The 15,560-nt window shown below is 38.5% G+C and overlaps 1 protein-coding gene across 1 annotated transcript in view; it reads left to right on the top strand.

Moving 5' to 3' along the window:
- ESCO2 (establishment of sister chromatid cohesion N-acetyltransferase 2) overlaps positions 1-13,895 on the top strand; it is a 28,129-nt gene extending 14,234 nt beyond the window's left edge. Inside the window, exons 7-11 of the mRNA XM_081091630.1 lie at positions 933-1,064; positions 1,947-2,036; positions 2,921-3,064; positions 6,788-6,963; positions 12,484-13,895. Of these exons, the coding sequence (XP_080947756.1) occupies positions 933-1,064; positions 1,947-2,036; positions 2,921-3,064; positions 6,788-6,963; positions 12,484-12,616 (675 nt within the window). The 3' untranslated portion in view covers positions 12,617-13,895. The remainder of the gene's footprint in view (positions 1-932; positions 1,065-1,946; positions 2,037-2,920; positions 3,065-6,787; positions 6,964-12,483) is intronic.
- Positions 13,896-15,560: the final 1,665 nt, after the last annotated feature.

Genomic DNA, 15,560 nt, shown 5'->3' on the forward strand with positions numbered 1-15,560 from the left:
CACACCCCGCACTAGTGTTCAAGCCTGCATTCCAGGCATATACCCTGACCAGGAATCGAACCGTGATCTCCTGGTTCATAGGTTGATGCTCAACCACTGAGCCACGCCAGCCGGGAGATTTTTTTTTTTTTCACACTGTCCATTCCAATAGATAATTCCATTTCTTTTATTAATTTACTACAGCCCAGTGCACATATTTGTGCACCTTGAAAGGAACTGTGGGTGGTGAGGCTGTGGTAGGCACAAGGGCAGGTCTTGGCCCATCCTCTGCGCCCTGGCCTTGACCTCCCACCACAGCCCCTGGTCCCGTCTGCCAGCAGCCCCCTCCGCTCACACCCTCTGACAGCGCAGAGAGCAATTGGGATCAGCGCCATCAGCGGGTGCAAGTGGCGGCTGCTGGCCCCGATCGCCCCTCAGGAGCAGGCGGTGGTGGAGAAGCCCTAAGGGGCAATCGGGGCCAGCAGCCGTTGCTCACACCCGCTGATGGCACCAAGCAATCAGGGCCGGCGCCAGGCTCGCCTTGATGACAGCGACCAGCGCCCCGCCTTGGTTTGGCGACCCCGCTCACTTGATCCACCATCCCACCATGGCCGACACCCGCCATGTTCTGAGCTCTGCCGCCTGCTGCTGCTGCCCACCATGTTCCACATGCGCCCCCCGGTGGTCAGTGCACATCATAGTGACCGATTTTTCTGTTCCGCCATTTGCTCTATTTGCATATTAGGGTTATATATATATATAGATTGCATTTTAAGGTTTTTTTCATTTTGTTTGGTGGAAGTGAGGAGGATATTATAACCAAACTTTCACTTAGTATTTTACTTGTGCAAGCATAAAAGAAAAATAAGGGAAAAATTGAATGAGTGATTACATGTATTAAACGTAGGTCTATTTGTAGTATGTTTAGATGTGGCCTCCCCCTTCATTAACAGGACGCAGGTCAGAAACATTTTGGAGCCACCATGTGCAAGTCTTGTGGCATGATCTATACTGCCTCCAACCCTGAAGATGAACTGCAGCATGTTCGGCATCACCACAGATTTCTGGAGGGAATCAAATACACAGTAAGTAAAAAAATAGTCTTTCAATTTGTTGTAAAAGTAAAAGTGCTTTAAAATATATATATATATATATATATATTTTTTTTTTTTGCTTAAATATTGAAACATCTGTATATCCATAAATATTTCATCATCAACTGCAGTTTTGTTGTTCTTAATATTTGAGGCTGACAGTATTTAAAAGTTAACTTTTTTTAAAAAAAAAAGTGCCATTTTTAACTATCCTACTATAAGAGAAATATTGTTCTAGGTTAAGTGAATACCCTGTATTCTTATATCTAGCTTTCTGAACAGGGCTGAACAGTCAACAAAATCAAAAGACTTGAGGATTGTCGTCCCACTCCCCACCACCACCACCACCACCATTTTAGTTTCTTCTTTATAGATAACCTTAGAAAACAGCTTTTTTATGACTTATCCAGGATTTTTCTTTTCTGAGAGAAGTTTCTTTATCAAGCAATCAAGCAACTTTCTAGTCCAAATACATCCTATTTTGGGCCTTATCTTTATGATTGATCCTGCTACTCAAATCATCCTTCCCTCCACCCCCCTCCACCCCCGGTTTTTATTGCGGTAGTTCATACCTTCATAATATTTTTAGCCTGGTTTATTATCCTACCCCTCCCCCACTTTCCCACTCCTAATAATTTATTCTTTTCCAAGTTAGTAGGTATGATGGATCCTACACATTCCTATGAGGAGCACTTATTTGACTTTGCCTTGTTTCATAATAGATTATGTATATACATATCTCCCAGTAGGATGTCAGCCCCTTGAGAACAAGCACTTTGTTTGGGGCATCTTTTATTTCCCTTCCCCCTTTTTTTTTGTTAGATATTTTCTTTCTTTTAAAATATCATTTACTCTTCTTTTTGTCTTCTCCAGGGCTGGAAAAGAGAGCGCGTAGTAGCAGAGTTTTGGGATGGGAAAATTGTGTTGGTCCTGCCACATGATCCAAGTTATGCTATCAGAAAGGTATGGAACATTAGCTTTTTAATTGTTCTCCCATTTCCTCCGTTTCCCCCACCAAGAAATCACATATGTTGAAGTATGAACTACTTTTATTGTTAGATAATCCACTTTGGTACACATGTAAGGATGATTTTCATACTAGTTCATACAAAACTAGCCTCAGAATTACAAGTAAGGGAATGGCAGTTGGAGATTAAAGACAATAGCATTAGCCCTAACCGGTTTGACTCAGTGGATATTATGTCAGCCCGCAGATTGAAGGGTCCTGTGTTTGAGTCCAGTCAAGGGCACATAACTCGGTTGCAGGCTCATCCCTGGCCCTTGTCAGGGTGAGTGCGGAGGCAACCAATGGATGACACATCGATATTTCTCTCTGGCTTGCCTCCTCCCTTCCACTCTCTAAAAATCAATGGAAAAATATCCTCGGGTGAGGACTAACAACAAAAAAAGACAACTTTACCTTTATCTTCCACTTGTGAAAAACATAAACTTATTGAGAGAAGAATGGCCCCAGAGTCTGTTTCTTATGTTAGTTTTGCCTCTGTTTCTTGGGCTAGATGTTAAGCCTCAGTGAACAATGAATAAAACTGAAACAAAATCTGTTTTGGCACTTCCTACTTTTTCTTCCTCCCAGGAGTCTGGATTTCTTTCCCCTGAAAGTGATCTTTAAAATAGGTTCTTAGAAACCTGTTGTTTCCAAAGTGGCAGATACATGCATCAATAATGAAATGACTGGCGGGGGAGGGTGGGGTGGTTTGTAAATTTAGGAAATAGAGATAAAATAGGCTAAAATAATAGTAATCATAAATTTTGTATATATGATTACATATAGTTTCAATTATAATTTTTGAAACATATTCACCTCTTTTGATTTTTTATGTCATTAGGCAGAAGAAGTGCAAGAACTTGTTGATAATGAGTTGGGCTTTCAGCAAGTTGTTCCCAGATGTCCAAACAAAACCAAAACATTTCTCTTTATATCTGATGAAAAGAAAGTAGTTGGGTGTTTAATTGCAGAGCCCATCCAACAGGTATGTTATAAGTCTTTGAAATTATTGGCATAATTTGTGACCAAAATAAAGTAGTTAGGAAAAGCCTCAATAAGTCTCAAGCATTTTAAGACTACTACCATAAATAACATTTTTTCCTACTAAAAGATTTTTGACCATATGAATAATTAAAGTTATTTATTTCTGTTAATATTTGACTTTTTGCTCTATATAAACAGGGTAAGTCAATCTTATGTTCATATAGTCATTTCTTTACCCGGTCTTTAAACTATGGTTATTCAGAGCCCAGTTATTGAATATTGGCTTATTGCAAAAGTCATGATTTGTCCCTTAACTAGAATCTATTTTAGGTACTAATTAGCAATGTTCTAGAAAAGGTGTTGGTAAACTTGCCTGTAGGCCAAATATGGCTGCCACCTACTTTTATAAATAAAGTTTTATTGGGACATAACCATGCTCATTCATTTCTATATTATCTGTGGTTGCTTTTTTGCTACAATGGCAGGGTAGAATGGATGCAAAGAGCCTAAAATATAATTTGGCCCCTCACAGGAAAAAGTTGTCAACCCTTATTCTATAACTAGAGGCCTAGTGCACAAAATCTGTGCATGGGTACAGTCCCTAGGCCTGGCCTGTGATCAGGGCCATCTTCCCCAACTGCCGGCAGGCGATCAGAACCTGCCAGCCAGGGGAAGGAACCGAGAGGTTGGCTGGCAGGCCCCCATCGGGCAATCAGGACCTACAGGCTGAGGGCAGCTCCTGCATTGAGCATCTGCCCCCTGGTGGTCAGGGCGTGTATAGCGACCGGTTGTTCCGCTGTTTGGTCAATTTGCATATTACCCTTTTATCTACACTAATAAAAGAGAAAGATGCAAATTGATGGTGCCTTTGCAATGCCCACCAGCCAATCGGGAGTGAGTATGCAAATTAACCCAACAAAGATGGGTTAATTTGCATACGCAGGTGCTGAGCAGCCTGGCGATAACGCAGGCGTCCTGCACTGCCCCAGCTGCTCCAGGACTCTGGGCAGTGTGGGAAGGCGGAAAGGCGGCTCCGGGCCAGAGCAAAGGTGGTGCCAACAGCCAGGGGAAGTAAGGCCCATTCCTGCACAAATCTTTGTGCATTGGGCCTCTAGTTATATAGAATAGAGAGAGTAGTTTTTGCCTATAAGGAGCTTACAGGGTAATCTTTAGCTAGAGATTTATTTATTTATTTTTTTAAACTCTATTAGTTAAGGTATTACAAATGTGTCCCCCCCCCCGTCATTCCCCCCCCCCCCCACTTAATGCTCTCATCCCCCTATTGTCCATGTCCATTGGTTTGGCTTATATGCATGCATACAAGTCCTTTGGTTGATCTCTTCCCCTTGCCCCCTCCCTCCCCTACTTTCCCTCTAGGAATTAATAGTCTGATCTCTGTTTCTCTGTCTTTGGATCTGTCCCTGTTCATCAGTCTATGTTGTTCTCTATATTCCACAAATGAGTGAGATCATGTGATACTTATCTTTCTCTGACTGGCTTATTTCGTTTAGCATAATGCTCTCCAGTTCCATCCATGCTGTTGCAAATGGTAAAGGTTCCTTCTTTTTTATAACAGCATAGTATTCCATTGTGTAGATGTACCACAGTTTTTTAATCCACTCATCTGTTGATGGGCACTTAGGCTGTTTCCAGATCTTACCTATGGTGAATTGTGCTGCTATGAACATAGGGATGCATATATCCTTTCTGATTGGTGTTTCTGGCTTCTTGGGATATATTCCTACAAGTGGGATCACTGGGTCAAATGGGAGTTCCATTTTTAACTTTTTGAGGAAACTCCATACTGTTTGTTCTCCACAGTGGCTGCACCAGTCTGCATTCCCACCAGCAGTGCAGAAGGGTTCCTTTTTCTCCACATCCTCTCCAGCACTTGTTGTTTGTGGATTTGTTGATGATAGCCATTCTGACAGGTGTGAGATGATACCGCATTGTTGTTTTGATTTGCATCTCTCGTATAATTAGTGACTTTGAGCATGTTTTCATATGTCTTTCGGCCTTCTGCATGTCCTCTTTCGAAAAGTGTCTATCTAGGTCCGTTGCCCATTTTTTGATTGGATTGTTTATCTTTCTATTGTTAAGTTGCATGAATTCCCTGTAAATGTTGGAGATTAAACCCTTATCGGTGATATCATTGGCAAATATGTTCTCCCATGCAGTGGGTCTTCTTGTTGTTTTGTTGATGGTTTCCTTTGCTGTGCAAAAGCTTTTTATTTTGATGTAGACCCATTTGTTTATTTTCTCTTTAGTTTCCATTTCCCTAGGAGCATTATCAGAGAAGAAATTCCGTCGGCATATGTTTGCGACTTTGCTGCCTGTGGATTCCTCTAGTATTTTTATGGTTTCCTGTCTTACGTTTAAGTCTTTTATCCATTTTGAGTTTATTTTTGTGTATGGTGTAAGTTGGTGGTCTAGTTTCATCCTTTTGCATGTATCTGTCCAATTTTCCCAACACCATTTATTGAAGAGACTGTCTTGATTCCATTGCATGCTCTTGCCTCCTTTGTCGAATATTAATTGGGCATAGTGGTTTGGGTCGATTTCTGGGTTCTCTATTCTATTCCATTGATCTATATGACTGTTCTTGTTCCAGTACCAAGCTGTTTTAAGTATAGTGGCTTTGTAATACAGTTTGATATCTGGTATTGAGATCCCACCTACTTTGTTCTTCTTTAGCTAGAGATTTATAGTTGAAATGTGTTCTTACCTGACTGTATCATATTGCACACTTATGTCTCCTTCCTTTTAAAAATACTTATCTCAATACATTTTAAATGAAACTGACATAAATTTATCTTATACTTTCTGGTGGAGGGAAAAGCTGGGTATGGTTATAAAGAGGTAGCAACAGGGAGAATTTGTGATGATGCAATACCTGTATTTTGAGTGTGGTGATGGTTAAATGAATAATGATAGAAAGTAGTGAATGGTCATGAAAGTATATACATATATTATACCCATGTTTTCTTGCTTTTGGGATTGTATCATAGTTATGGAACAGTTTCCTTGGGGAAAACTGTCCTAGTTTTCAACTTCCTGTGAATCTATAATTATTTCAAAATACAAAGTTTTCTTAAAAAACCTTACGTGCCACCCAGCTGGTGTGGTTCAGTGGTTGAGCATCAACCTATGAACCAAGAGGTCATGGTTCAATTCCTGGTCAGGGCACATGCCCGGGGTTGTGGGCTCCATCCCCAGTAGGTGGCATGCAGGAGACAGCTGGTCAATGTTTCTATTTCCCTCCCCTTTTCTCTCTGAAATCAATAAAAATATTTTTTTAAAAAAATGAACCTTAGCTGCCAACCAAATTTCATAGTTAACATGTAAAAATCTCCTTTGTGTTACCAGTTTTTAAAAATATCATATATACAGTTTAGGCTGGAGAGAATGAGAGAAGTGTATGTATTTTATGTACTAAAAGTCAGAGTTGGATATTTTTACTTTTTTTTTTTTTTTAATAAAAGAAATTTCATAATGGTGTGTAATACACTGGCATGTTAGGAATAGCTCAATACCACTAGTAGTTTTTTCAAGCATTGTGTGGCTAAAAGAACAAGTATTCCATAAATATGAACAAATTTTAACATTTTTGGTGAAGGTATAGGAAGGATAATTCTGTTCTCAAGTTTTGTTTAAGGAATGGTTTTTTAAAAAGAAATGTGAACTAAACTATATTAATTCTAGATGCTTTGATATATCATTACAGGCCTTCCGTGTCCTGTCTGAACCAACTAGTCCAGAATCCCCAAGCTCTAAAGAATGTCATAGGGCTTGGCAATGTTCAAATGTACCAGTACCTGCAGTCTGTGGAATAAGTAGGATCTGGGTCTTCAGATTTAAGAGAAGAAAGCGCATTGCAAGACGACTGGTAGATACGCTCAGGTAAGAAATAAAATAAAATGGATTTAGACCCAGATTAGCTTTCCCAGAACCTTTTCTGGCTCATGACCCAAAGAGATGTTGATAAAACACCTCTATATAAATTCTATCCAAGTCAGGCTAAGTAAGATAAGTGCTGGCAATGAAAAAAATATACTCAGTTTAGGCACATTCCAGGTCTAAAACATTCTAATCCAGTGCTTTCAAACTACCTGCTGTGAGGTTTGTTATAGACCAACACTTTAATAAAAGAAAATAAAGATGAATTGCTAGAAAATTAAATAGAAAACATAAAAATAAAGGAAAATGCCCTAATTTTACTTAATTCAACAGATGTAAAATTAACATTTCAATAAATATATTTAACATAGTTAAATATTAAAAAAAGAAATTTTTAAAAAGAAAAAATAAAACGAAGAAAATAGAGGTTTAAAAAAAGAATTACAGGGGTCAACCTGAGGAGGGGCAGTGAAGGATTAAAGAAAACAGACAAGAGAATACAGTTGGGGCCAGGTAGGATCACTGTGCCTGGATGAGGAAACAGTGACACAGCCTGTAAGCCGAAGCTTTATTTTATAGTCAGAGCACACAAAGCAAAACAAGGGCAAGATGTTTACAATGTTCTTGTGAATTTCAAATCTGCTTCTTTCCTGTTGTTGCCATTCTCTGAACTCTTTCAAGCCTTGTTTTGACAGCACTTGCTGCACACACTCCCCCCATCCCCCCGGGCAGCCCACATCCCTTAGCTACCTAGGACTTCAGGGTCGGACTATAAGGTCAAACTTACAACCATCGCCTTTTGGCCATAATTGTGCTGGGAGGGCTTTGCCCTCTAAGCTGGGACTTGTATGTGGCTTTGTCACAAGTCATTCCGAGGCTTGAACCTGTCCAAATGCTGTAGCCGCTCTCCACATTGTATATGTCCATTGATAGTGTGTAAGTAATTCTTACTATAACTCATAAGTATAACTAATGTAAAAGCAAATTAGTAAGACAACCCACAGAATGGGAGAAAATATTTGCAAATAATTTACCTAATAAGGGTCTATTACATCCAGAATAAAAGAACTCCTTTAATCCTATATAATAAAAGGCTAATATGCAAATTAACCAAAGGGCAGAACAACTGGTCGCTATAACCAAAAGGTGGAACAATTGACCACCAGAAGGCAGATGCTCAATAAAGGAGCTGCCCCTTGGTGGTCAGTGGGAGAGCACCGCCCAGCCAGAAGCCAGGCTCATGGCTGGCAAGTGCAGCACTGGTGGCAGGAGCCTCTCCCACCTCTGCAGCGGTGCTAAGGACCCCTCGGGGGATGTCCACCTGACGGGGGATGTCTACCTGATGGCGGGGAGCGGGCCTAAGCCAGCAGGCAGACATCCCCTGAGGGGTCCGAGACTGTGAGAGGGCATAGATAGGGCTGAGGTACTGCCCGACCCCCCCCCCCCCAAGTGCACGAATGTCATGCACCAGGCCTCTAGTACAATAATAAAAAGACATAACCCAATTTAAAAATGGGCCGGATTTCAATAGAAATTTCTTCAAAGAAATACAAATGGCTGATAAACACATGAAAATATGCTCAACAGAATTAGCTATCCAAACCAAATCACAAATTAAAACCACAAGATTCCACTTCATATCCACTAGGATGACTAATCATAAAGAGAAAATAAGTGTTGGTGAGGATGTGGAGGAAATTGGAATCTTTGTACTTTGCTATAGGAATGTAAAATGGTGCAGCAACTGTGGAATGCAGTCTAGCAGTTTCTCAGAAATAAACTGTTACCATATGACCCAGCAATTGTACAAATAGCTATATATGCAAAAGAAAGGATAAATCCACACAAAAACTGGTATATGAGTGTTCATAACAGCATTATTCTTAGTAGCCACAAAAGCAAACAACCCAGTTCATGATTAATGGATAAATATAATGTGTTATATCCGTACAGTAATATAGTAAGACTAGAGGCCCGATGCACGAAATTCATGCAAGGGGTTCAGCTCTCACAGCCCCTGCTGTCTCGGCTTTGTCCAGACAGTAGTCCGGACAGTCGTTCTGCTCTTCAATCTAATTAGCATATTAGCTCTTTATTATATAGGATATTTAGCCACAAAAAGAAATGGAGTACAAGACATACTACAATATGGATGAACCTTGAAAACATTATGCTAACTGAAGTAAGTCAGTCATAAGAGTCCCCATATTGTATGACTCCACTTAAAGAAAATACCCAGAATAGGCAAATTCATTGATAGAAAGTAGATTGGTAGTTTCCAGGCACTGAGAGACAGGTGAATGGAGAGTGACTGCTAATGGGTACAGGGGTTTTTTGGGGGGTTAATAAAAGTGTTCTGGAATTAGATATTGGTGATGGTTGCACAGTTTTGTGACTATTACTAAAAAACAACTGAGTTGTATACTTTAAAGGATTGAGTCTTATGGTATATGAATTATATCTCAAAACTAAATTAGTGACTCTCCATTTTAAACTTCGCTGTGTTAACACTGCATATTGATACTTAAAGTTTCTAATGTGACAAATGAGTTTATTTCTTGTTCACATTAATTTACCTAGTCTAGGTTGGATAAGTGAGCTTCACAACACTTCTGTCAACTTCTATACTTAATAACAGATTACAAACCAGTGACCAACTACACCTTAACCAAACCAAGAACCACACTTTGAGTAGCACTATTCTAGCCTTTTGAGTTACAGCACCAAAGACAACTGTGGGGATGCAATCTTTGGCCATAATCCTGCCCACCCATAAAGGGGAGCATTGAGAAAAACTGGTGTCTATAGAGATTTTTATTGGATAGTTAATTATGAAATACCTCTATTTTCTATACTTTATATTAAGAGCTATATAAATTTGACATGAGAAATAGCAGTATCTGAGCTACTTCCAGCAGACAGTAGTCTAGTGCTTCTCAAACTTGAAAGTGCATATGAATCACCTGGGATCTTATTAAAATGCAGGTGTGGTTCAGTAGGTCAGGGTGGGGCCTGAGATTCTGCATTCCTAGTAAGCTCTCAGGTGATGCTGAATGTTGCTGGTCTATAGATCATACTTTGAATACTAAGGCATCTCTAAGCAATAACATGAGAATTAAGTTGCCTTCAAAGGAAAAATAAACACATTCATTTGAGAACGTGTCTGTCTTTTCTCACACATCTGAGTTGAAGGTACAAGTAACATAATTGACAGACCATCCTGTATATAAGGAGACTTAGGTTGAATTGTCTCTTGTCTATATAGGCAATCTATACTAATAAAAGGGTAATATACTAATTAGACCGGGAGACCTTCCAGACGTCCTTCAGGACAAAGCCATGGTGGTGGGGCTGAGGCAGAGGCGGTTAGGGGCGATCAGGCCAAGAGGGGAGGGCAGTTGGTGGTGAGCAGGCTGGCAGGGGGGCAGTTGGGGACAAGCAGGCCACTGGGGGGGGCAGTTGGGGGCGATCAGGTCAGCAAAGGGGGCAGTTGGGGGCGATCAGGTTGGTGGGGTGGGGGGACAGTTGGGGGCAAGCAGGCTGGCAGGCAGAGTGGTTAGGGGCGAGCAGGCAGGCGAGCGGTTAGGAGCCAGTGGTCCCAGATTGCGAGAAGTATGTCCCACTGCTGGTTTAGGGATTGGGCCTAAACCTGCAGTCGGACATCCCCTGAGGGGTCCCAGATTGGAAAGGGTGCAGGCTGGGCTGAGGGACATCCCCCCCTCCCCTGCACAAATTTCATGCACTGGGCCACTAGTATGTTTAAATAATCACAAGAGTAGAAAATTATTCCTAGTTATTTTACATAAGAATCACCTGAGGCTCAGATGGGATTATATAGTACAAACTTACACCGAAGAGCTAGTATAAGTACAGAGTAAGGATTCAAACCTAAAGATGTAATATTTTTTCTATAGCTGTTATCACTAATAAAGACAATAAGAACTTTTAAATCAAACCAATATTTTGCTTTGGACATTTAGCAGTAAACTTTGTATTCAGTTATATAGTAAAGATACCAAAAGCTTGTATCTTAACTTCTAATTGAATCTAATTCTTTAATTTTTTACTTTGAAGTAATTTTAAACTTACAAGAGTAGCAGTAGTTAAAAAGAGCCTCCATATGCCTTTGCCCAGATTCAAGTTTTAACATTTGCTGTACGTTCTTTGTACTTTGGTGTATATTTCTTAGGAACAAGGATATTCTCTTACATAAGCACAGTTCAATGATCAAATTCGGGATATTTAATATGGCTATAATGCTTCTGTCTAAAGTATAGTTCATATTTCAGTCTTGTCATTTGTCTCAAGTGTCCTTTATAGCATTTTTCCCCCTGTGCAGGATCGAATATTGCACTTAAGTCGTCATATCTCTTTAGTTCTCATTTTCCTTAACCTGGAACAGTTTAGGCTTTCTTTGTCTTTTATGACATTGAAGAATTTGAAGAGCACAGGCCAGTTACTTTATAAACTATCCCTCAATTTTGTTGAATTCTTTCAACCATTTCATCTTATATTACTTTTAATCCTAATTGCGCTCTGGATCAAGGAGATTCCAAGTAAAAATGTGGGATAGTTTTTGTCTTCTTTTTTCCCCCAAAAAAATTTTGGTTGCCTCCCAAAATAAACATTGGGAGAGAGAGAGAGTTTTTGCCTTCTTAAAGCTCTGAGTGTGTGGTGTAGTTGAAAAGAATATAGTATTGGTTATTGGAGATGGGTTTCTTAATTATCTATGCTCTTCATTATGTGGTTTTTTTCATTAATCACCAACTGAGGATATTTTTTCTATTGATTTTTATTTTTTTTATTGATTTCCAAGAGGGAAAGGGAGAGATAGAAATATCAATGATGAGAATAATCATTGATTGGTTGCCTCCTGCATGCCCCGCATAGGGGACCGAGCCCACAACTCGGACATGTGCCCTACCAGGAATCAAACCATGACTTCCTGGTTTCCTAGGTTGGCAATCAACCACTGAGCCACACTGGCCAGGCTCTATTGATTTTTAGAGAGAGTGGGAAGGGAAAGACAGAGAGAAACGTCAATGTGTGTCAATTGGCTGCCTCCCCGACGTGCCCTGACCCAGGCTGGGGACAGAGCTTGCAACCGAGGTATGTGCCCTTGACTGGAATTGAACCCACGACTCTTTAGTCCAGGGGGCCGACACTAGCTACTGAGCCAAACTGGCTAGAGCTATTGATGGCTTTTCATTAGCAATATTACCTCTTATTAGTTGCTCATTCCTATGCATCATCTAGTCAGCTGGTTGGTTTTTATGACTCCCTTTACCCCAGCAGAATTTCTTCTGGACCTCAGCTTTCTCTGTGAAATAGGCTTCCATCTCTAAAATCTAAAGCATTAAGTCATTTTATCACTTAAAATGTGGATTTTAATCGAGTATTTAGTTAGATTGAATTTTTATATTTGGATTGATAAAATAAAGTGTGCTAAAGTTTAACCAAAATTTTAATTTGGTTCCATTGTTAAATTGTCTTTTCCTCTTTTTTTTCTTTTTTTTTTTTTAGGAATCGCTTCATGTTTGGCTGTTTTCTCAGCACTAATGAAATAGCATTTTCTGACCCAACACCAGATGGCAAGTTATTTGCAGCCAAGTACTGCAACACCCCTAATTTTCTTGTATACAATTTTAATAGTTAAAACCAATTCCAACTATAGAATAATTATTATATGGGTGAGTTAAGACAGTTTCTTATCATATAATAACTACTTAGCAAATGTCAAAATAAAAATACTGAACCGCATGCACACACACATAACCTGGCTGTTTTATTCCTTATGAATTGGAAAGTCAGGGATAGATTTCTTGAAAATTATCTGGAGATTCAAAGAAAGGAAAAACCTTTAGATGATGTATACTGACACACTTTGAATCCTTAATTATGAAACTTTGTAGATATAACTGGAAAATTACTTGCCCCTTACATAGGATCACTGACATGTTTTTCATAGAAATGTGACCACTTACATTTTATTAAGCACTTTTGAACCAGGATTATCTCATGCTTAATCAGAAGCAAACAGGAAAATTTAAAGACAAATAATTTCCATGCTCAATTTTTAAAAGAAATTCCTGAATTCTGTACACAGAATTCTCACCTTATAGGTAGCAGCTTAGTTGAATATATTCAGAAAGTCTTTAAATTTCTAGTTTGTAATAGGGTAACATGGTAAAGAATAAGATTTTCATGTAGAACAGAATTCTATAGCTTAATGTTTTAATCTTTTTAAAAATCTTTACTCAAAAGAAATTCTCACCAGATTTCATTAAAGTTAAACTTAGTAATTGCACTACTGTCATTTAATTTTTGGTGTATGAATATGTTAATTGTGCTACTTATCTTTAGTGTACTTACTACTGCTAATTGAAATAATCAACAAAATGGATGCCCAATTGGGATTAGATGATTCATATTGTTACATTTAAAAATGTTTGCATGTCTAAAATACATCTTACTTGTTCTGAGATACCTAACAAAATGTATAGTATCAGAACCAAGGTTAGTGAATAAATATATCTAGGTTGATGGGCCAAAGAACATGACATTATGTAGATACACCTAAATGTTTTCATCTCTCTAAAAATCAGTTTTCTAGTATAATTCTTGGGTACTTGGAAAAGCAAAGGATTATTCAGATTGTTGATTCTAAAAAACATTTAATTGCTATCTGGCAATAATACTCTAGGGAAGTAGTTTTCCAGGTTATAACTTTATGTAGAATATGCTCATTACATTCTTTTATTTGCCTATAAATTAACATGGTTCCAAAATTTAAAGGCTTGAGTTGCAAAAAGAATGTGAAGTGTTAAATGTGCATAATTATGCAAACACATTATTTTCTGCACTGCTGTTTTGTTTTAAATATTTTATTTAAAATTTCTTATTAAAATTATTTGCTTGTTCAATGCTTTTATGATGGATCAATTAAAAATTTTTTCAATATTTTCTTTGTCTATCCTCATATAATAGAATGTACTGATTTTCTTAAATTATTTTTTGTGGCTATAAAAATAGTACATGTTCCCCTGGCCCAGTAGCTCACTTGGTTAGAGCATTGCCTCAATATGCCAAGTTTGCGAGTTTCCCTGGTCAGGGAACATACAAGAATCAACCAATGAATGCACAACAAATTGATGTTTCTCTCTCTCCCTTCCTCTCTCTAAAATCAATAAGTAAAAATTTTTTAAGTACATGTTTTTACTTAAGTAAAAAATAACCCAATCATTGAAAATATATCCATCTACACAAAAACTGCACACAAATATTTATAGAAAGCTTTATTCATAATTGTCAAAACTTAGAAGCAACCGAGATGTTCTTTAGTAGATGAACAAAGAGCTACATCCAGACAGTGGACTAAATTCAGCACTAAAAAGAAACCACAAAAAGGCATGGAGTGACCATAGTGACCATTACCAAGTGAAAGAAGACAGCCTGAGGCTACATTCTGTATGATTCCAACTGTATGACATTCTGGACAGGCAAAACTGTGGAGACAGTAAAAATATATGTCGTTGCCCTGGCCGGTTTGGCTCAGTGGATAGAGTGTTGGCCTGCAGACTGAAGGGTCCCAGGTTCGATTCTGGTCAGGGGCATGTACCTTGGTTGTGGGCACATCCCCAGTGGGGGGTGTGCAGGAGGCAGCTGATTGATGTTTCTCTCTCATCGATGTTTCTAACTCTTTATCCCTCTCCCTTCCTCTCTGTAGAATATCAATAAAATTTACACTACTGTTGATGAGCATATTAGGTTGTGACTATTCAAGCCTCTTGCATTTTTATGTTTTTTTTATTTATTGATTTGCTATCTTTGTCAGAAATTGTGTCCATATATGTGCAGGTCTATTTCTGCCTGTTTTCCACTAGTTTTATTGGCTATCCTATGACAATACTATGTTCTTGATATTTGGTGTAGTAAATTCTCCCACCATATTTTTTTCCCCAGAGGAATATTTTTGTCTATTCTTGGTCTTTTGCATTTTCATATACATTTTAGAATCAGTTTATTAAGTTCCTCAAAGAGCGATCACTTACAAAGCCAGTATGAAGGTTAAAAGACAAAGTAGAAAAAAAAAACTATAAAATTCCCTAAGGGATACACATGATTAAAAAACAACAACAACATGGAGAAGGGAGTAAAAATATAGAACTTTAGAATATGTTCAAGCTTAAGTTATCAACTTAAAATAGACTGTTACAAATATGTTATGTGTAAGCCTCATGGTAACCACAAAGCAAAAAAATCCATAGTAGATACACAAAAGATGAGAAAGGAATAGAAGCATACCACTAAAGAAAGTATTTCATTACAAAGGAAGACAGCAAGTGAAGAAAGGAACAGGTGAAATATAAAATGGAGGGAAAACAATGATCAAAATTGCAATTAGTACATGCCTATCAATAATTAAGTAAAAATGGGCTAAACTCTCCAATCAAAAGACTCAGATGTCTGAACTGAATAAAGTAATAAGACCACCTAGATGCTGCCTAAAAGAGACATCAGACATAAGCACACACATAGACTGAAAGTAAGGGGATGGAAAAAGATATTCCATACAGATGGACACCAAAAGAAAGCCTGGG

This window comes from Myotis nattereri, assembly GCF_964212035.1.
Source record: "Myotis nattereri genome assembly, chromosome: 5".
In the NCBI taxonomy this organism is placed as follows: domain Eukaryota; kingdom Metazoa; phylum Chordata; class Mammalia; order Chiroptera; family Vespertilionidae; genus Myotis; species Myotis nattereri.